General features: G+C 40.3%; 1 protein-coding gene across 1 annotated transcript in view; it reads left to right on the top strand.

Moving 5' to 3' along the window:
• ptpn13 (protein tyrosine phosphatase non-receptor type 13) overlaps nt 1-21,076 on the top strand; it is a 210,003-nt gene that overhangs the window by 161,766 nt on the left and 27,161 nt on the right. The window contains 7 exon segments of the mRNA XM_052039324.1: nt 370-577; nt 2,026-2,184; nt 6,111-6,282; nt 14,679-14,889; nt 17,064-17,155; nt 19,541-19,602; nt 20,033-20,188. Of these exon segments, the coding sequence (XP_051895284.1) occupies nt 370-577; nt 2,026-2,184; nt 6,111-6,282; nt 14,679-14,889; nt 17,064-17,155; nt 19,541-19,602; nt 20,033-20,188 (1,060 nt within the window).

Genomic DNA, 21,076 nt, shown 5'->3' with positions numbered 1-21,076 from the left:
AAGGTCTTGGATCATTCTACTTGGTGAGATAGTGGAGACAGGTTGAGCTGTGTTCAAAGGAGGACTGGATTAGTTCTTGCATGGAAAGAATTTGCAAGAGGAGAGAACAGAGTAGACTACACATAGACCTGATACAGAGCTGGCATAAAGGCTATGGACTTTAGATTGACATCTTGCTCAAGATGCCAGTAGCACTTTGTACATTTCCATTTTCCAAAAGAATGCTGTTTCAAATGTAGTAGTTGCTGATTGGAGTGATTCTGTGCAAAGATAAGTCGCTTCTGTGATGTAATTTAGTTCACTTGTGACTTAGTTTGTTAATACAGACGTCCCTAGTTTAAGTTTCTTAAAATCCTATTTGTGCTCTAGAAAGCCACCCTCACCGATGACTCTGGACTTTACAAAAGAACAAGGTTGTGGACTTGAACCTGAAGTCCCCTCTCCTACTCCTGTAGATGAGAACTGCATTAGCTCTGCCTCAAAATCAGAAATAGAGTCATCATCCTCTTCAAATATAGCACAGAGTGAGGACATCAAAAAATGCAAAGAGGAGGAGGAAGAAACAGAATTACAGCCGGTAAATATTAACATTGCCTATGGCACCTTTTTCTGACAAAGTAACACCTGCTTTTATTTCTAATGTTATTTTGATGTCATGAATTTAAATTCTGATTAAATTATCAATTGCCATCACATTGGCTTAAATTTTGTGGCAAAACAGGCAATGTTTGCAGTCACTGTGCTTTGAAACTGATGGCAACTTCTAGCCTCACAATTGAACACATACACAATTAAATCTGGAAATCCACATCCTCTCACTGATTTCCTACTCTGCATCAGGGTGTGATGTTTTACACCCTTCCCCAGTGTAATCCGTATCTGACCGAGATCCTTATTTACAAACCATTCTCATTGTAAGATGCCCAGAAAATATTACATTTTGTTGCATGAGGTGTCTTATGAGTTTATGTTGTATTAATCCAAAATAACTGCTTGGCAAATTCTCTTAAAATTAAAATATCTTTCTGCATTTTAATTTCCTCTCGATAAATATTTTAATGATATATTTTGGAAACCAAATATGTATTTTAAAATTTAAGATTTTTCAGTGTTAGTGTAGATGGGCAGGGTGAGCTGAAGGGCCTGCTTCTGTGCTGCATGACTTTATAACTTCTACTTTAGTTATGTGTATATTCAAAAGCTTTATTTTATGCTCTTTTATAAAATATCAGTTAAAAGTTGTACTGTTTACTACACTGGAGCCCTGCCTACCACTACCACACAGAGCACCAATTCATTAGACCATTCTTGGTCCACCATTCCAGGCACTCACAGATCTGTAACCCACTTACTTTAAAAAAAAAGGCACCTGCTCAGTTTGCATCGGGAACCTGTTGCAAACCCCTGCCCTTCCTGGTGCTGTGCATTGCTGTGCCAGATACCTCCACTAGCACACCCCCAGCAATGAATCGCCCCAGAGCTCAGTGTGGAGAGGATGCCTGTGATGGCTCAAGTTCCGTGAGCAATGCTGAGATGTGGGACTTAAGCATGGTGAATGTGGGCCATTCATAGGGACTGGAAGTGGCTGCTCCAAGTATTGACAGATCCCCCAGATGCCATGATGTCTCTCATCACCCAGTGGTTATGATAGATGCTTCTGTCTTGCCCCATTCTTTGTTTGGCTGCACAGCTCTCCGCAGCCCAGAGATTACAATATGGGAACAAGCTCAGTAGTACGCACAGACCATGAGTACCCTTGAACTTAATAGCTGATGACAATCTATGTCAGAAAAGGGAAAGTCTTTAGTGGAGATTACTAGATCTAGGTGGGCAGCTTTCTTTGAGGTCAATGGCAAGTAGCGTCACCAAACTCCAGGCCTGTGTGTGAATAGAAAATGGAAATCCAGTGAACTTTAGGTGTCCTAATACTTTTGATCTCAGGATCTGCTATTTGCAACATAGTTTATTCATTTTTGTCAATGCCAGATGCTTGCTGTAAAATAACCAGCATTTCCTGTGTTGTAGGAAGCAGAGTTGCATGTTACATTGAAGAAATCAGAAAAGGGAAGTTTGGGTTTCACTGTGACAAAAGGGGATGATGACATTGGTTGCTACATTCATGACATAATCCAGGACCCTGCAAAATGTGATGGACGGCTGCGACCCGGGGACAGGCTCATAACGGTATGCCCAATCAAGGCAAAAAATGTGCATAGGTCCATATTAAAATGCATATAAACTCTAGAATATAGTCATATACATAGTTCTCATGTACATAAGTAACATAAATTTGGAAGGTGAAGTTTGTGCCCTAGCAACTGCCAGGACAGTTTTAAGGAAATGATAACCCAAGTAGATTGTACAAGGTCCTGCAACATGGGATTACAATTTCTCAAGTTAGGGCTACTGGATTAAAATTTGGGGCATTTCTCGAACATAAGACATAGGAGCAGAATTAGGTCATTTGGCCCATTGAGTCTGCTCCACCATTCGATCACAGCTGATTTCTTTTTCCCACTCAACCCCATTCTCCTGCCTTCTCCCCGTAACCTTTGACGCCCTTACTAATCAAGAACCTATCAACCTCTGCTTTAAATATACCCAATAACTTGGCCTCCACAGCCGTCTGGGGCAATGAATTCCACAGATTCACCACCCTCTGGCTAAAGAAATTCCTCCTCATCTCTGTTCTAAAGGGATGTCCTTCTATTCTGAGGCTGTGCCCTCTGGTCCTATACTCTCCCACTACTGGAAACATCCTCTTCAAGTCCACTCTATATAGGCGTTTCAATATTCGGTAGGTTTCAGTGAGATCCCCCCTCATCCTTCTAAACTCCAGCGGGTACAGGCCCAGAGCCATCAAACACTTCTCATATGCTAACTCTTTCATTCCCCGGATCATTCTCGTCAACCCCCTCTGGACCCTCTCTAATGCCAGCACATCCTTCCTTAGTTATGGGGCCCAAAACTGCTCACAATACTCAAATATGATCTGACCAATGCCTTATAAAGCCTCAGCATTACATCCTTGCTTTTATATTCTAGTTCTTTCAAAATGAATGCTAACATTGCATTTGCCTTCTTTACTACCAATTAACCTGCAAGTTAACCTTTAGGGAATCCTGCACCAGGACTCCCAAGTCCCTTTGCACCTCAGATTTCTGAATTCCCCATTTACTTCCCCAAATGAACATTCCCCAAATGCACTCCCCATTTAGAAAATAGTCTATGCCTTTATTCCTTCTACTAAAGTGCATGACCGTATACTTCCCTACACTGTATTCCATCTGCCACTTCTTTGCCCATTCTCCCAACCTGTCCAAGTCCTTGTGCAGACTCCCTGCTTCCTCAACACTACCTGCCCCTCCACCTCTCTTTGTACCATCCGCAAACTTGGCTACAAAGCCATCAATTCCGTCATCCAGATCATTAACATATAAAGTGAAAAGTAGTGAACCCAACACCAACCCCTGCGGAACACCACTAATCACTGGTAGCCAACCAGAAAAGGCCCCCTTATTGCCACTCTTTGCCTTCTGCCAGTCAGCCAATCTTCTGACCATGCTAGTACTTTTCCTGTAATACCACGGGCTCTTATCTTGTTTAGCAGCCTCACGTGCGGCACCTTGTCAAAGGCCTCTGAAAATCCAAGCAAACAACATCCACTGACTCTCTTTTGTCTATTCTGCGAGTTACTTAAAGAATTCCAACAGATTTGTTAGGCAAGATCTCCCCTTAAAGAAACCATGCTGACTTCAGCCTATTTTATCATGTGCTTCCAAGTACCCCGAAACCTTATCCTTAATAATGGACTCTAACATCTTACCAACCACTGAAGTCAGGCTAACTGGCCGATAATCTCCTGTCTTTTGCATTCCTCCCCTCTTAAAGAGTAGAGTGACATTTTCAATTTTCCAGTCCTCCAGAACCATTCCTGGATCTAGTGATTCTACTAACACCTCCAAAATCTTTTCAGCTACCTCTTTCTGAACCCTGGGGTGTAGTCCATTTGGTCCAGATGACTTATCTACCTTCAGAAATTTAAGTTTCCCAAGCACCTCCTCGTGGAGAACATATCTCCTTATGGACAACATCATAGGAAAAAGTAATAAATTTGTTAAAGAATGAGGGAACAAGGGAGATTGCTAAGAAAAATTATGAAAAATTATGTTGCATTTGGGGGGCTTATGAGACTGGGAGCCCAGGCACCTATCTTAGACCACTCTTCTCAATTGTTTTGGTTCGAATGAAAATTTCTGTTTCCGTAAAATTTGCTAATGGTGATTCTGGTTGATTTCAGAATATCAACCTTTCCTAGTTTGTATCAGAAGTAGCTGGTTGTGCTGAAGGACCATCGACCTGAAACATTAACTCTGTTTCTTTCTGCAGATGCTGCCTGACTTGCTGAGTACTTCCAGCATTCTGTTTTGTTTCAGATTTCCAGCATCTGCACATTTTTACTTTTTGATTCTTGTGGGTTTCTTGTCATTGGGGATTTTGAAATGATAATGCTGTGAATCTCAGGACACGTAATTTATCTCCTGTTGGAGATAACTAATAGCTGGCTGTTAAGTAATGGAAATGTTACATGCCACTTTCTGGTCCATGCTAGAATGTTGTTGAGGTCCTGTTGCATGTGGACATGGAATGTTCACTACCTGAAGAGCTGCAGATGCAACGGAACACTAGATGTACTTGTCACTACAGCTTCAAGCAGATATGTAGCTGAGGTGTGCGGTGATAGGCTTTCTTTGCTCATGTTTAACATACTATGAGACTTCATCCATCCCAAATCACTACTGATGACTCCCAGAGCCATTTTCTGAAATTGTGCCTCCACATCTAGTGGGTCTATACTGCTGCAGAAACAGGATATACCCAGGAATGGTACTAGAGGCATCTAGGATATTGGCTGAAAAGTATGATTTGACAAATACGACAGGGTCTGGCTTATCTATGGAACAACTCTCCCAAGTAGGAGTTTGCAAGATTTGCATAGTTGACAGGACTTGCTGTGTCATTATTAAGATTGCTGTCTAGGCCAATGCCATGAGATCCATATGGTTTTATTTTTATATTTGATAAATTGATTGGCCTGTTAGGCTGGTTCAGAGAACAGCTGATTACCAGCCACATTATTATAGCTGTAATTGTGTAGGTCAGCTCAGGAAAGAATAGCAGTTTCATCCCCAAAGAGCTCAGAAAATGGTGCAAATTTAGTAATTGTAGAGATGACAAACATCAAGGTGCACTTGGAAAGGGTTAACTGATAGAGTAATGAACAGGAAACTGGAAAATCATTCAAGATGATGTAATAGGGGAGTTGAAGAGTAATTTTGGATAAATGAAATAAAATAAGCCAAATCGTCTCCCACTCTAATTCTGGCAAAATGAGATCTCAAAATTGTGAAGTGACTTCTCTAAAACTTTAAAACAAACTCTTCCTCATGTATTTAATTGCTATAAAAATATAAAATCTTCACAATTAAGAGTTTTTAAAACTATTGCAACAATTATTCAGTATCATTTCCTCCAGTTCACTTTGAGTTTTTTTGCAGTACTAGTCTGAGCTAACAGCTTTATATTACACAAAAGATCCACATGTTTAATTGTTGTATTTTTCATGTGGTATTTTAAAAAATGAATGCAGAACAAGTAAAATCTAACTTACAAATCTTAAAGTTCCTATGAGCACCAAAATCTAAACTTTCTCTCTATTGAGACACCCCTGCTTGAACTTTTCTTTTACTGCCTTGAACTGTTTTACAAGAACATCTTTATATAGGTGGTCGTTTTAAAATGCAACAAAATACTTGAGGGATAGCATTAATAGATATTTAGCAGAGCCTTTGTTGCACAGCATATATTGTAACTATGAAGTCATAACAACAAAATAATTATTAGCTACAGAATTTCATATGAGTTGAGTAACAGAATCAGTTTGCAAAGTTGGATTCATATGAGCAAATGCTTATAGACAAAACAAGTCCAGACACAAGTAGAGATGTCTTAAGCATGCAAGTGGGTATTTACTTGAATGACTCATACATTTGGACGATATGCTGTGCATGATAACAGCTTTAGTTTTTCTTTGCCACTGCTTGTCATAGGTGAATGGTGTTGACATCACCAGTATGAGTCATACCGAAGCAGTGGATTTTCTTCGATCTATCCCAGATACGGTCACTTTAGTAATCGGACGGGTCCTAGAGATACCAGAGTTTCCAATAAAGCCGGATATGCTCCCTGATATCACAATGATGTGTCACGAGCATGAACTAGGTAAAGATTTTAAACCATTTTCTTTGTTGCATTTCTTATAATAAGTAAAAAAAATTAGAACAGTGTAAACTGTTACTGAATTTAAGAGATGCTGTCATTGTTACTACTTTGTCTGAGACAATTTAAAACAAACCTGGAACCTGTTGTAGTGAACATGCATGTTTATCATAGAGTGCTTACAGAATTTTAAGAACTTAATACCTAGCTTTGTTAATAATGTAAATTGAACAAAGTACTTGTAAAAGCAGAAATTTAGTTGAATGACTCATACATTTGGACAATATGCTGTGCATGATAATAGCTTGAGTTTTTCTTTGCCACTGCTTGTCATAGGTGAATGGTGTTGACATCACCAGAGTGAGTCTGGTGTGACCAAACCATATTATAACAGTGTTATAAAGTGACCAAACGGTATTTAATTAAATGAAAGTGAGGGGACAGGAAATATTGGGCTGGAACTTGCTGGGAATTGCGAGCATTTTACTCCTGCTGCCCCCCCCCCCCCCACCCAGATCATAATTGTCAGGCAGTTTTGGACACATTTTTAAAAAATGAAAGTCCCAAACTTGCCAGCTAAACTTCGCTAAGAGTTTCCTCACTGAGCTCCATTGTTAGGTTCACATCATGTCTAGTACACAAACGTCTTGCAGTTCCTCAGTGATTAGACCTGATGCAGGAACAGTGAGCCTGTTTATTTCAATGGGGAGGAGAGACTGACAGAAAAGGGAAAGTGTACAATTATTTACGTATTTTTAAATCATTGAGTTTGCTTTAATGCTTTTAATTCTATAAAAGTCTTCTCAAGTAATTTAGTTTTCTTATTTTAATTTTTTTTAATCTTTGTTAATTTTAGTAGTTTTGAGTCATTCAATAGTATTCATAGTCCTGGACAGCTGGCAAAGGACTATGGTAAATTTACCACCTATTTAAGGTTTGTGTTTTCAGCTATTTCAGAGGTATTGACCAATTATAATTTTGTTATACCTTCTGTTACAATTACGTTAAATTGAAAATTAAAACTGTTAGTGTTTTTCTGTATAATTTTAAATTTCATTTGTCCTTCTAAAAGCCTGATGTTTGTGTGTCAAATCCAGGAACATAAACATGATAATGGGAAATGATGAGAAAGCAGTTCACCTGAAGTAGGAAAATTCATTGTTCATTCCAGGAGGTTGCAAAGTACCTTGATGGAAGAGAGAGATTGTTCATCCAGTTTATGTTGGACCTCATTACGGCAATAAAGGAGGCTGCAGGCAGACACATCAGAAGGGGAGTAGGACAGAGAATTAAAGTGACAGGCAACAGGAAACTTAGGATCACCTGATCAGCATTTGGTTTCTCCAATGTAGAGCAGGCCACATTGTGAAAACCGAATGCAGGAGACTAGATTGGAAGAAGTGTAAGTGAATTGCTGCTTCCTCTGATTGTTTGGGCCCCTAGATGGTGGGAAGGGAAATGGTATATGGACATGTGTTGCATCTTCTCTGGTTGCATGGGAAGGTGCCGTGGTACAGGGACTGGTGGGTGGGGACAGAAGAGTGGACCAGGGAGTCATGAAGTGAGCAGTCTGTGCAAACCACAGAAAGGGAAGGAGAGGAAAAGGTGTGTCTAGTGGTGGGATCAAAGTTGGAGCTTGTGGAAATTATGAAGGATGATGCATTGAATGTAAAGGCTGGATGGAGTGTAAGGTGAGTACTGAGGAACTCGATCTTTGTTCTGTCCCAGGGTGAGAGCTGGTATGCAGGAAATAGAGGAAATGCGGTTGAGAGCTCCATCCACTATAGAAGAGGGGAAACTACATTTTGGGAAGGAGGAGGATATTTCAGAGGCACCAGAGTGGAAGGCCTCATCGTTGGAACAAACACAATAGAGGCAAAGAAACTGGGAGAAAGGAATGGCTGCCTTACAGGAGGCAAGATGAGAGGATGTACAGTCAAGGTAGTCGTGGGAGTCCCTGGTCTTCTAAAAGATGTTGGTGGCTAGTTATCTCTTGAGATGGAGTCAGAGAGATCCCTCGAAAGGGAAGAGAAGTGTCAGAGATAGACCATGTAAATGTGAGAGCAGGGTGGCAACTGGCAGCAAAAGTGATGCACTTATCAAGTTCTGAATGTATCAGAGAAAGAATTGGGGACCTGGTGCTGAATAAGGCTGGGACAAGGAATGTTCCACCTATCCATAAAAAGACAGACATAACTTTGAGCCATGCAAGTTAACATGGCTACACCTTTAATCTGAATGTAGTGGAGAACGAGTTGGGGGAGTGGTTCCAAATAAGCCTGGAACAAGAATTGTTCCATTATTTTGTATTTGGAATCAAGAGAGCCAAGGGATTTGTTAAGTTTCTGACAGAAGATGTATTGATGCAATATCTACATTTAAAAAGAGTGGTAAGTCAGGAATAATAAATTATAAGCTCATTGCTTTGATTTGAGTACCAAATAAGTAGTTAAAAGGCATTATTGCAATTATACTGTACGTTCACCTGGAAGGTAAAGGTACATTGAAAAATGCCAGTGTATTTTATGAACATGTGGGTGATCTACATTAACTTGAATAAAGTTTGAAGAAGTTGCAAAGTGAGTAATGATGCAAATGAAGTAGACACTGTTGCCTGGAAATTTGATGTCACTTTTCCTGTTTTCAGCTGCCAAGAAAGCCACTCAGAATCAAACAATGCAAATGCTTTCAGAGGAAGAAATATGCATTTAACTTTATTGGATCTGGCTGCTCCAGACACACCCAATGCCAGAATTATAAAAATTACTGATAAAAAAAACACGGAATAGGCACTTCAGCCCACGCTGTCTGTGCTGACCATGATGCCAATCAAAACTAATCCCATCTTCCTGCACATGGTCTATATCTATCCATTCCTTGCCTGTTAATGTGCCTGTCTAAATCTCCTTTGAACTTTCCCCCGTCACCTTAATGTGATGCCCTTTAGAATTTGTTATTTCCACCCTGGGGAGAAAGACGCTGACTATCTACTCTGTCTGTACCTCTCATAATTTTATATGCTTCTCTCATGTCGCCCCTCAGTTCTAAATTTGTCCAGCCTCTCCTTGTGGCTAGTACTCTCTAATCCTGGCAACATCCTGGTGAGCCTCCTTTTCACCCTCTCCAAAGCCTCCATATCCTCCTTGCAATGCAAGGCGACCCGAACTGAACACAATACTTTTAAACGTGGCCTAACCAAAGTTTTATACAGCTTCATCCTAGCTTCCCGACTTTAATGCTCAGCACTCCGACCAGTGAAGGCAAGTATGCCGTATGCCTTCTTTCCCACCCTGTCTTCTGTTGCCACTTTCAGGGGACTATGGAGTTGTGCCCCAAGATCTCATGGTACTTCAGTGCACCTAAGGATCCTGCCATTTACTGTATACTTTGCCCTAAATTTGACTTCCCAAAGTGCAACACATCACACTTGTCTGGATTAAACTCCATCTGTCATTTCTCCGCCCATGTTATAAAACTGATCTATATCCTTTGTAACCTTTCTCACTGTCCACAACTCTACCAATTTTTGTGTTGTCTGCAAACTTACTAATCAGCCCACCTCCATTTTTGTCCAAATCATTTCAGGATATCACAAACAACAGAGGTCCCAGCACTGATCCTTGAGGAATACCACAAGTTACAGACCTCTAGTCAGAATAACTTCCTTTCATCACTGCCCTCTGTCTTCTGTGGCCAAGCAGTTTTGAATCCAATCTACCAAGTCTCCATGGATCCCATGTGCTTTAATCTTCTGAATCAGCCTCCATGAGGGATCTTGTCAAAAGCTTTACTAAAGTACATTTATACAGCATCCACTTCCTCACCCTCTTCAATCATCTTCATCAACTCCTCAAAAAAAAACTCAATCAAGTTTGTAAGACATGACCTTCCCTGCACAAAGCCATGCTGACTTTCTTATGTTTTTCCAGATGCAAGTAGATCCTGTACCCAAGGGCCTTCAATAATTTCCCTATCTCTGATGTAAGGTCTATACTTTCCTGGTTTGTCTCTGCTGTCCTTCTTGAACAGAGGAACAACATTGGCTATTCTTCAGTCCTCTTGGAACTTGCCTGTTGGTTAAGAGGATACAAAGGTCTCTGTCAAGGCCCCAGCTATCTCCTCTCTTGCCAATCTCAATAACCTAGGATAGATCCCATCAGGCCCTAGGGACTTATCCACCTTAGATATTTGTATAAGAGTCCTTTGGTGTTTGTATGACAATTCTATGATACTTGGCTGCCCTGTTCAACCCTCAACCCTCCCCCAAGAAGATGACTTACAGCATGATAAATTTGCCCAGTAATCCAGGAAAGTAACAGGCAGAGAAGGCTTTTCAACCATATTACTTAAAGTATTTAATCCTTCACTTCATCTGCTGGTTAACTTGTGTGCTCTTTGATAGGACATGTTTCCTAGCTGAGGATAGCTGATTTTGACCGTGGGGGAGAAAACATTGCTGGTACTGCACACTTCTTCCTGTTTCCATTGAAAAGCCTTTCTTGGTGTTTGAATATGAGGTGGGAGCAGTCAGGTTGGACAGGAAAGAGAAGGAGCAAATGGAAGAATTGGATGGTTATAATGATCAACAGTCTGCAAGATTTTTCTATTTCATTTTTCATTATTGGCATAGAAGGCCATTCATCTCATTGAGTCTGTACTGACTCACAGCAATCCACCAATTTTCCCTGTAATCTAGTCTCCCCATATTCTCATCAATTCCACTACCCACACACTAGGGGAACTTAACATTGGTCAATTAGCTTATCAATTAGCATGTTTTTTTGGAATGGGGAAGAAACCGGAGCACTGGGGTAAACTCTTGTGGTCAAGGGGGAGCTTGTAAACTCCACGCAGACAACATTGCAGATCAGAATTGAACCTGGATTACCAAGGTGTGTGTCATTGTCTATGTCACATGTTGCAGCCACAGCTCGAGCCTTGTACAAGGCCTGACTGGCGCAGCCTGTGACTCTCAATTCCCTACAACCTCGGACTTCTATGCCACGAGCTTTTTCCAGACTGCAGCATGCAACTTCAGCAACATCTCACTCATGTATAAGTCACTTAGAAGAAGCTTTGCTGTCAGAGGATATCCAGGTTTCCAGACTCCATCACAAGGGACCACCAGCTGGACAGAATAATGTAAAACAAGCACAGAAAGAGAAGAAGTGCCGGGCAGGATCAACCACCAGTTTTGTCAGAGTTATTGGTGAGAGACTCGTCAAAGAGTCCCTCACACTCTGATTCCCAATATGCCACTGATCTGATTCACCATTTCCCATACCAATGTCATTTGGTTGACGTCCTTGGCCTCACTTCACTGCATGTATTAATTCTGAAATTTATATGAAATATTTGTATTTATAGTTGACCAGTGTAAAAAATAAATAAATAAATGAAGGCCATCTGTATATTCTATATTATGAAACACTGTGAATCACCATTATGTAACCCACCAGCCCTTTCTGTTCCTGAATCTACTCCTACCTTAAAACACTGGCCCGCATCCCAGAGGAAGACAACTTTATCCTTCTGCGAGACTTCAATACTGGGATCAGTGAAGACTTAATCCTCTGGCAACGTGTAAGGGAGTAGGGAAAGTTTATTCCAGCCAAGTGCTCCTCCTGACAAAATGCTCACAACATGATGTGGTCATAACCAACAAACAGGAGACCTCATGGTAATACCTCCGATCCAGGCTCTGATACCTTTCAGATTTTGTCATCGTCTGAACAAAGAATCACATGGATATACACATCACCCATGCCGTGATGGGCACTGATGATTGCTGCACTGATCACCAAAAAACCATTCATTATCTCCACCAGCCTCGTCAAAACAACGGAAACACTACCAGAAGATTAATATTGAAGGCCTCAAGGACCCCCACAATGAAAGGTCTTCTCAGAGTAAGGCTTGTAGCCTGTTGACACCTAACCCACAGGAGCCGGAGGGTGTTGACGGTGACTGGACTGCTCCAAAGTCCATCTTAATTCACATCAGTGAAGAAACTTCTGGCTTCTCCACCAGAAGGCATCAGGACTGTCTTGGTGAAAATGATCAGGAGATCCACAAGCCAATCGACCAACCTGGGATTGGAAGCACCATGCCTACAGTATTCAGACCTAGTTTGTGTTTGGGCATATTTAATGGCCAAGCTTCAAGTTATTGTCGATATTTCAATCAAAGCATATGAGAGAACAGGACTTGCACTCAACCGGCAAAACAAAGGTCTTTTACCAACTCATCCCCAATGTGCAACTCCACAAGTTGACAAAAAAGGTTCATGATGAGACCCTGGAAAATATGAACCATTTCCCACATTTCAGGAGCCACCTCTAAACAAAGGCAAATATTGATGATTAAATTCACCATTCTTTTCAGTGTGTCAACATAGCCTTTAGCCATCTGAAGTGTGTTTGTTTAAAGATCAAGACCTCAAATGCAGTGCAAAGCTCATACTCTACTGGGTTCTCTGCTGTCCTGTAAGCTTCAGAGAAGTAGGTGATCTACAGCAGGCACCTCAAAGCACTAAAGAGCCTCTGCCAAAGTTGTCTCCTCAAGCTCCTTCAATTCAACTGGTAAGATAAGTTATTCAATGTCACCCCATCTCCCAATGCAATGTCCCAACAACAAGACTCTAATTACACACAGTCAGTTTCGGTAGGTAGACCACATCAATCACATGCCCAATACCAGATTCCCAAAATGGGGACTCTATTCCAAGCTCTGTAAAGGGAAGAGATTAGCAAGTGGACAGAGAAAACAAACCTAAGATGTTCTCAAAGCCTCTTTGGAAAATCTGCAACATCCCCACCAACTTATGGGAGGCCCTGGCTCATGACTCCTCAAAATGGAGAATTTGGGATGACACTGGAAGACATCAAGTCCCTTCAGAAGCACACGGAAATCCAATGAAAACAACAGAAATATTAACTCCCAAATTCCCCTCCCATCTGTCATGAGAAATACCTCCTGTTTGTCACCCATGGTAGAGTTCACAGGCCCCACTTTAGTCTCAGCAGCCACCTCTAATTCCAGAGAACTGTAGTGGAACCAAGTTGCCCTTGGCCTTCAATGACTGCCTAAAAAGAAGCAACCAACAGTGGCTATCTTGTGTGCTCATTTACCTATCACAGTAATCCAGCAAAATGTTGTCCTAGTTGCAACAGACTGTAGAACCCCCACTACAGTGATTTCTAATGGTTATAGTGAGGAACCTCAAACTCTAGGTCTTGAAGGCAGCAACTCGCCAAGGGTCAGGGTGTTGTCACCCAGCTTTCGTTGGTGGAGTGGTTAATGTAGGAGCAGTACACTATCATCCCAAGAGAGGACAGGAGATGCCTCTCTCATGGACCCAATGATCAATGTTAAGACTATTCCTAGGTACTTCTCCAGATCTTCATGTGAATATAGTACAGATGTAACGTAATGCTGCAGTCCCTGCTGCATGGTCATCAGAGCCAAGTTTGTACCAGAATGAGTTTGATCTCTGTGCTCTAGGCAAAACCTTAACTCAGCTTGGAGCTGGATGCATCTGCTCTGAGTTATTTTATGCAGGCTTGCTGATGCACCCAGTTTTTGTTGGGCTGAATCCTGCAGCAGAGCTGGTGTGCATTTGTTACCTATCCCACATCCTACCTCCTAGCTTAGACCCTGCACATCTGTGCTCAGTGATTTACCGTAGGAAGACTCTCCATCCATGCCTCCAAGTACCAGCGGTACCAGTCTTTGAGCTGGTCCTGATGAGGCTGAGATTTGGGCAACAGCATTTCCAGGATTGCTGTTCTCCTCTTCCTGAAGTCTGACAGCGGTTTCCGTTTATTTTCTTCACCTGAAATGAAATATCGCGGGAAGGTGAAATGGGGAGCTGGTCGGCGAAAAGTGGCAAAAGGAGTTGCCTGAAAGGAGAGGATTGTAGTTGCACAATCCAGCTGCAGTTTGTCAGAGCTTACAGGTTGCAATAGAAGAGCTCAAAAAAGGGAGATGGTCTGGAGAAACCCTGCCAAGCAGCTCCTTTTGTGAGGGTCTGTCACCCATCTTTGTGTGAATTGATTATATGGATATGGTCATTATTAATAGTAACAACTCTATGTGGAACCAGAATTTAATCAAGGAAACTTTCTTCTTGATGCAAAAGAAAAATCCAGGAATTATTGATGTAAAATGATGCCCGTTGTGGTAATTTTAAATACAGTGGAAATGAAAATCAAGGGAGATATAAAACGGGCTGATGTTACACTATCATTTTTGTTGCAAAGTTACCCACACTGTTTTCTCAATATTCTGAACCATTTATTCCTTTAATATTTAAATTCAGCAGAGTGTAGTCCAAGTCATTGTTTGGAAGATTCAATGTTTAATCTATTTCTGAAGCTAAATAAGTCTCTTTTGTATAGGTCTCTCTCTGGCCGGAGGCAGTGATACACCATACCAGACCGTTTACATAAGTGAAATTACTCCAGGTTCAGCAGCTGATACAGAGGGAAGTTTGCAACCATTGGACCTTATCCATCATATTAATGGGGTTAGCACACATGGAATGACAGCAAATGAAGCAAGCAGAACTCTTCAAAATGCAGGTCCTGCCGTCACCTTAAAAGCCACGAGGTACCATGGAATTTGTTTACATCATATTGTTGTACCATGTAGCTTTATAAATTTCATTGTTTCTTTACTTTGTTTTAGTTTTGCTCATTATCAGAGCTCTACAATAAAATCACTTTTAATTCTTCAATTTTGTTTGGGCTAAATCAAAAGTCTGTGTAAACATCCTGTCCAATAATATTGCCCAGAGCCTTTTACAGTTTATCTGTTTTCTGTAATAGTTTTCCCTGTCGTTAACCTATTCACTTGTCTCTGATTGAGGCACTCAAGGTTGGTTGACAATCAAGATCATTTCTCTCAGATGTACCAGGGATTTCTGCAATGTGGTAGATGGCACCCTAGTGGTGAAGTTTCTGGGATAACAGCTAGAATATCGGAGAATTGATCCAGAGACATGAATTTAAACCACACTGGGAAATATAACTTCAAATAAAATTGACATCAGTGTTGGTAGCCATGAAATCCCAGACTGTCATAAAAACTCATATCCTCCAGGAAGAGATCTGCTGTCCTTGCTCAATCTGCCCTGTATGTGACTCCAGATGACCAATGATTCAGAATTCTAACTGCCTCCTCAGTTGAGAGAAAATAGGAATTATAGGGACAATAAATGTCAGCACTGTCAGTGATGTCCCCATCCCTTGAACAAATAAATAAGTGGAGACAGCAGGGCCCCTACCTAAAATAGGAATACATAATTAATCTCATCAATGCTGCCATTGTTGTCACAACCTTTCCCACCCCTCACCTCAACTTAGCTCTTGTGCTCCTCCACCCTGTTAGAACTGCCTTTGTAGAAAAGAAGAGGTTAAATAGAAGAAGGAGGAGGCCACTCCTGGGGGTACAATTACAATGTTTAAAAGGCATCTGGACAGACACGTGGATAGAAGAGCCCCAGGACCATATGGACCAAATTCGGGCAAATAGGACTAGCTCAGATAGATAAGCTGGGCCAAAGGGTCTGTTTCCATGCTGTATGATTCCACCTTTCATGCCTCCCCTGCCATTAAATCATGACTGATCTTTTAGCTCAGTGGTAATTTCCTGCAATAACTCCATATTCCTTGCTTCCTTTAATATCTAAAAAAAATTGTCAATCTCACTCTTGCATGTAATTAGCATCTGAGCCTTCACAGCCCTCTAAGGTAGTAAATTCCAAATTTAACACCTGGGAAACGAACTTGCTTCTGAATTCTCTTCTAAGTGGTCAACATCTTATTTTGAAGCTCTAATCCCTGGTTTCAGACAACCCATCAAGGGGAAAAGTCAACTCTGCATCTCTCCCGTTAAGACCCTTAAGAATTTTGTACATTTCATCCTTCTTCAAGCAATCTGCAGAATATAGAAGTTCTGAAGAACAGTAGGCAGCCATTTGGCCTATTTTGCCTATGCTGGCATTATCCTAAACAAATACCTTTACTTGATATCGCTACTATTTAACTTCAGAAAAAATGTCCTTAAAGTAAGTCCTCAGCTGTATTGTAAATTGCGCCAGTTTTCCCAACTTGCTTTTCAACCAGACCTTTCAAGAAGTTCCTCTGCTATTGTTTTGATCATCTGTTATAACCTGGTATTAACTTGCTCTGACCACCTGCCACATTCCAATGCACACATCTGTTCCCTCAGTGGAATGTTACTGGTCTCTTTCCCCCACTTCTGTCAACAATGTCAATCACCATCCTCCGTACACACACTGTTCACCTCTGCCCAATTGTTGCTCGATGTTATCCTCATGCAGCATGCACGTTATCAGAGATGACTGAAAGAGGAAGTGCATGATGCTACCTATTTGATGTTTTGCTACAAGATGCACAAAATAAATTTCACACATTGCATAGAATTGAAATGTTCTTGCAAGCTGTAACTTCTAAATGTCAGCGTTTTTACTGGTGTTAAGAAACTAGAAAGGTAGCTATCCACATAAAATCATCCAAAAGCATCAGTTTCATGAAAAGTAAATGTGTTGCAGAAAAGCACATTAGCTGTGAGAGATGTAGTAAGTGCCTCATTTTATATATAATTTTACTCGGTTCCCATAAAAAGTAAATTGATAGTTGTATTTTCAAGTAAAGGTGAGGGAACAAAGTGTAATTGAAGTTTTCATTTATGAATATTTATGAATATTTTTATTCAAAGTCTACTCTTTACATATTTTATGCATTTTTTTTATTTTGCAGAGACGGAGACCCTGTATTTGCAAAAACAATGGTGTCTTCCTTTCAATACAGTGACAAAAATACAAAACTCAGTGAATCTGTTGCAATTAATGGTGAGTTTACAATTTTTTAACAACTTACATTGTTCAATTTTAGTAAATGGAAATGCATTAAAATAAAATTGTTCTGATAGCTGCTTAACAAATCAAAGACTCCACGGCCCCAAACACTCTCTCTTTTCCTCCCCCCTCCCATCGGGCAGAAGATTCAAAACCCGAAAGCACGTACTGCCAGGCTCAAGGACAGCTTCTTTCCAACTGTTATAAGACTATTGAATGGTTCCCTAGTACAATATGATGGACTTTTGACCTCACAATCTACTTAATTATGGCCTTGCACCTAATTATCTACCCGCACTGCACTTTCTCTGTAACTGTAACACTTTATTCTGCATTCTGTTGTTGTTTTTACCTTGAACTACCTCATGCATTGTAATGAAATGATCTGAATGGGCAGTATGCAAGCCAAGTTTTTCAATGTACCTCGTTACATGTGACAATAATAAACCAGTTTACCAAATGTAGGATGACACAGGGCTGTGTTCCAAGCCGCAATCTCATTTGGAGACAAGTTGCTTAAATGTATTTGATTTATTGTTGTAAGAATGGGGAAAGGCTAGAAATATTCGGCAGGCAAGCAGCCATCTTGGAGAGAGATGCAGCGTTAATGTTTCAGATCAGAATGAGGAAAGAAATCAAACATGTTTTAAGTTGCAGAGAAAAGGGAGGAGTGGAAAGACAGTGGGAATGTCTATAGTAGGGTGGAGATGGAGAGACTCAATGACACGTGATGGCTTGTTAAAGCAGCTCCATTAGGGCTCTTAGTTCTCTGTTTTTACTTTGTGTCATCAGCTGTAGACCAAACAAAACCACACAACTTTGTGTCAGATCATATAATTTGAATAACTGCTGATGATGAATATTTCATTTCCTTTAATTTTATTTTATAAGACCTGCACATTAAACACCTAGAACACAAAGCAGAAGAGCACGCTTGTGAAACTTTAAGTTCAAAGCTATGAATTTTTGAAATTTTTCAAACCAACATGTTGAATGCTATTAATCTCTGTAGTCCATGTGTTTCTTTGAAAGTTGTAGTTGAACTTAACATCTCCTGTATCCAGGATTGTTGATATTCCATAAGCGGTCCCCTATTACCAGCAAGGACATTACTTGGTTGAAATAGTCTGCCTTATTTTGGCACTTTGGTATGAAAGATATTTTTATAGTTGTAGCTTAAAGTAAGTCATTGGTCAATTCTCGCTTCAAACCTGTACATTTTGTATTGTCTGCGTTTTGAGCACATGATTCTCCATTTGTATCCGATTGGCATTATACAGGGCTAATAAAATCATAAGTAAAATTATTTTGGTGATATTGGCTAAGAGATGAATTTTGGCTCGAGCGCCAGGTGAAAATCCTTTGAATGCTTTAAGGTCTTTTGCCTCAATGTAAGCAGTTACACAGACATTCAAGTGAAAGGAGAGTGCTACGTTGTTGCCTATTCATTATAAGTACAGTTTCTTATTCATATTTTCAGATGTATTTTGAAAAATGTACTGATTTTTAAACACCTTATGAATGACTAAGTAATAAATCCGAATCCATTCCGTTTGAAAATTTGGATACCCATGCTACATTTCATAGTCTTTGTAAACATATTTTCAGAGACGTCATCTTGAATATTTTTATTAGAACACACATGTTGAACAATGTTGTGAATTCAAGACAAACCATACTTAATTTCTTTGGCATGGTTTAAACTATTGTAAAATAACAGTTTCAACATGCAGGCACAAGCTTTGAAGTCAGACTTATTTATTGATGTTCATGAATGTAAACAAAGGGAGAAATCAGTTTCAACAAGTTCGACTTTTCATAGAAATGTCTCAGGATAGCTCACAGAGTAATAAAAGAATGTATTCGAGAACTTGTCTGAAAGCTTTGCAAACCAAATTGATTTGGAGAAGGCATAATGCTGTGGAGAGTAGAGGAGTTTTGGGCATGTGCAGAAAGTAAAGCTGAGATGACTGGATGTTTTGCAGTGGACGATGATGCTGAAAAGAGAAATGAGATGACGATGAACAAAGCCTAAAGGAGGAGATGGTTGCAAATTTAGAGTGAGGTAGAACTTTGTGCACTATGACTAAACTTTAAAGTCCTTTGGACAAGAACCAAGATGGACATGATGTAGTATAAGATGCTGAATGTGTTGTCTTTGATGCATTGGAATCTGTGGAGATTGGGAGAAAAGCAAAGACTGTTTTCAGTGTTACTTTGGCTGATGATTCTACACATCCAAATTTAAGATTATCCTCATCTAAGTGCATAGCTCAAGTTTGTTCAGAAAAAAAATGTAATTTTGTCTGTGGTTGGGACTTTTTTTAAATTTACTATCCACATTTGAGTTTAATATCTAAGTACCTCTTCTGCCCACAGGACAGCATTGTGGAAACAAGAGAATGGATTGTGATCCAGTGTCTAACACACATATGTCAGAGGTAGGAATGTATTTTATCACAATATTCATCAATGAAAAATAGCATTTTTCAATGTTTACATAATAGATCAATTAAAAATAATTTCTGATAACTTGAGCAGGATGTATAATTTTGTTGTGGAACATTTACTTTCCTGTCATTATTGCAGTATATTTTTTAAAAAGTTAACTTTCTGTGCAATTTTTCACAATTTTGGAAAAAAAGGCACATTAAGAACTTAATACACTAGTTCTTACAAATTCTGATCTCGTAGTTTATGCTGCAGGTGTCAGGTGGACATCACTATTTGACAAATGGAAAGAAAAGAATTGTAATGTTAGTGGATTTTATCACGTCTCAAAAAAAATTCTGAAGTGTTTCATATAGTTAGCTTTCAAGCCCAGTCGCAGCTGCATAAGGAAATTCAGTACCTTTATTTTTCTCTCTATAGGCTGATGTGATGCACTTGACGCTTGAGAAACCTCCCTCAGGAGGATTAGGATTCTCATTAGTGGGTGGCAAGAGTGGTATTTTTGTAAGGAGTGTTCATCCTGGTGGAGCAGCTGCTTTGGACGGAAGGCTACAAGTTGGTGACCAGTTGCTCCAGGCAAGTCAATCTCATTGAATCATAAACCATTACAGCATCTTAAAAAGCCCATTACTTGGCTTACTTTACTCTCCTGCTCCCTCACAGTACAGGTAATCTCTCCCTCGTACTTCTTCCTGACCTATCTGCAGCCTTTGACTGGGCTGACCATAGCATTTTCAAGCCTCTTTTGGTGGAATGAGACTGTTCCCACTTGGTTCCATTTTTATTCTGTATAGACAGAGCCAGTAAATGTTCTTTTTTCCCAGGCTCACACTGTTAACTCTATGCCCCCTGTTATCTATCTATCCTCCTGTTTCTAATCTACATTTTGCATTCAATACTGTCATCTGAATATCTGTCAGCTTGCACATGTACTGTATGTTGGTGACGTTCAGTCTTGCATCACTACCATCACTATTCTTGGGCCTTCTGACAAATTGTTGACCTGATATCCAATAATGGACAAGCAGAAATTTACACCAGCAAAATGTTGGAAAGATTGAATTTCTACCATGGGTTAAGTTTCCTAGAGGCCTGTTCCATCCTTTTTTGCTGTCAACTGTGTGAATTTGACAGTCTTGGAGCCAAGCTGAGTTTCAGGCCTCATGTTCTTGCCACCTTTATGAATAGCATTTTCACCTCTGTTGCCCATCTCAGGCATTGCCTCATCTCATCAGCTGCTTAAAGCCTCAACCATGCCTTTTTTTTTACCTTTTCAGTCCTGATTATTCCATTACACTCTTGACTAACCACAACAATCTGCTGGAAGAACTCAGCGGATCAAGCAGTATGAGCCCTGATGCAGGGTTTCAACCCGAGACATCAACAATTCCTTTCCTCCCACAGATGCTGCTTGACCCGCTGAGTTCCTCCAGCACGTTGTTTGTTGCTCCAGATTCCAGTGCC

Source organism: Pristis pectinata, chromosome 2 (assembly GCF_009764475.1).
Source record: "Pristis pectinata isolate sPriPec2 chromosome 2, sPriPec2.1.pri, whole genome shotgun sequence".
Taxonomy (NCBI): domain Eukaryota; kingdom Metazoa; phylum Chordata; class Chondrichthyes; order Rhinopristiformes; family Pristidae; genus Pristis; species Pristis pectinata.
This window is presented reverse-complemented; position numbering and strand designations above follow the sequence as displayed.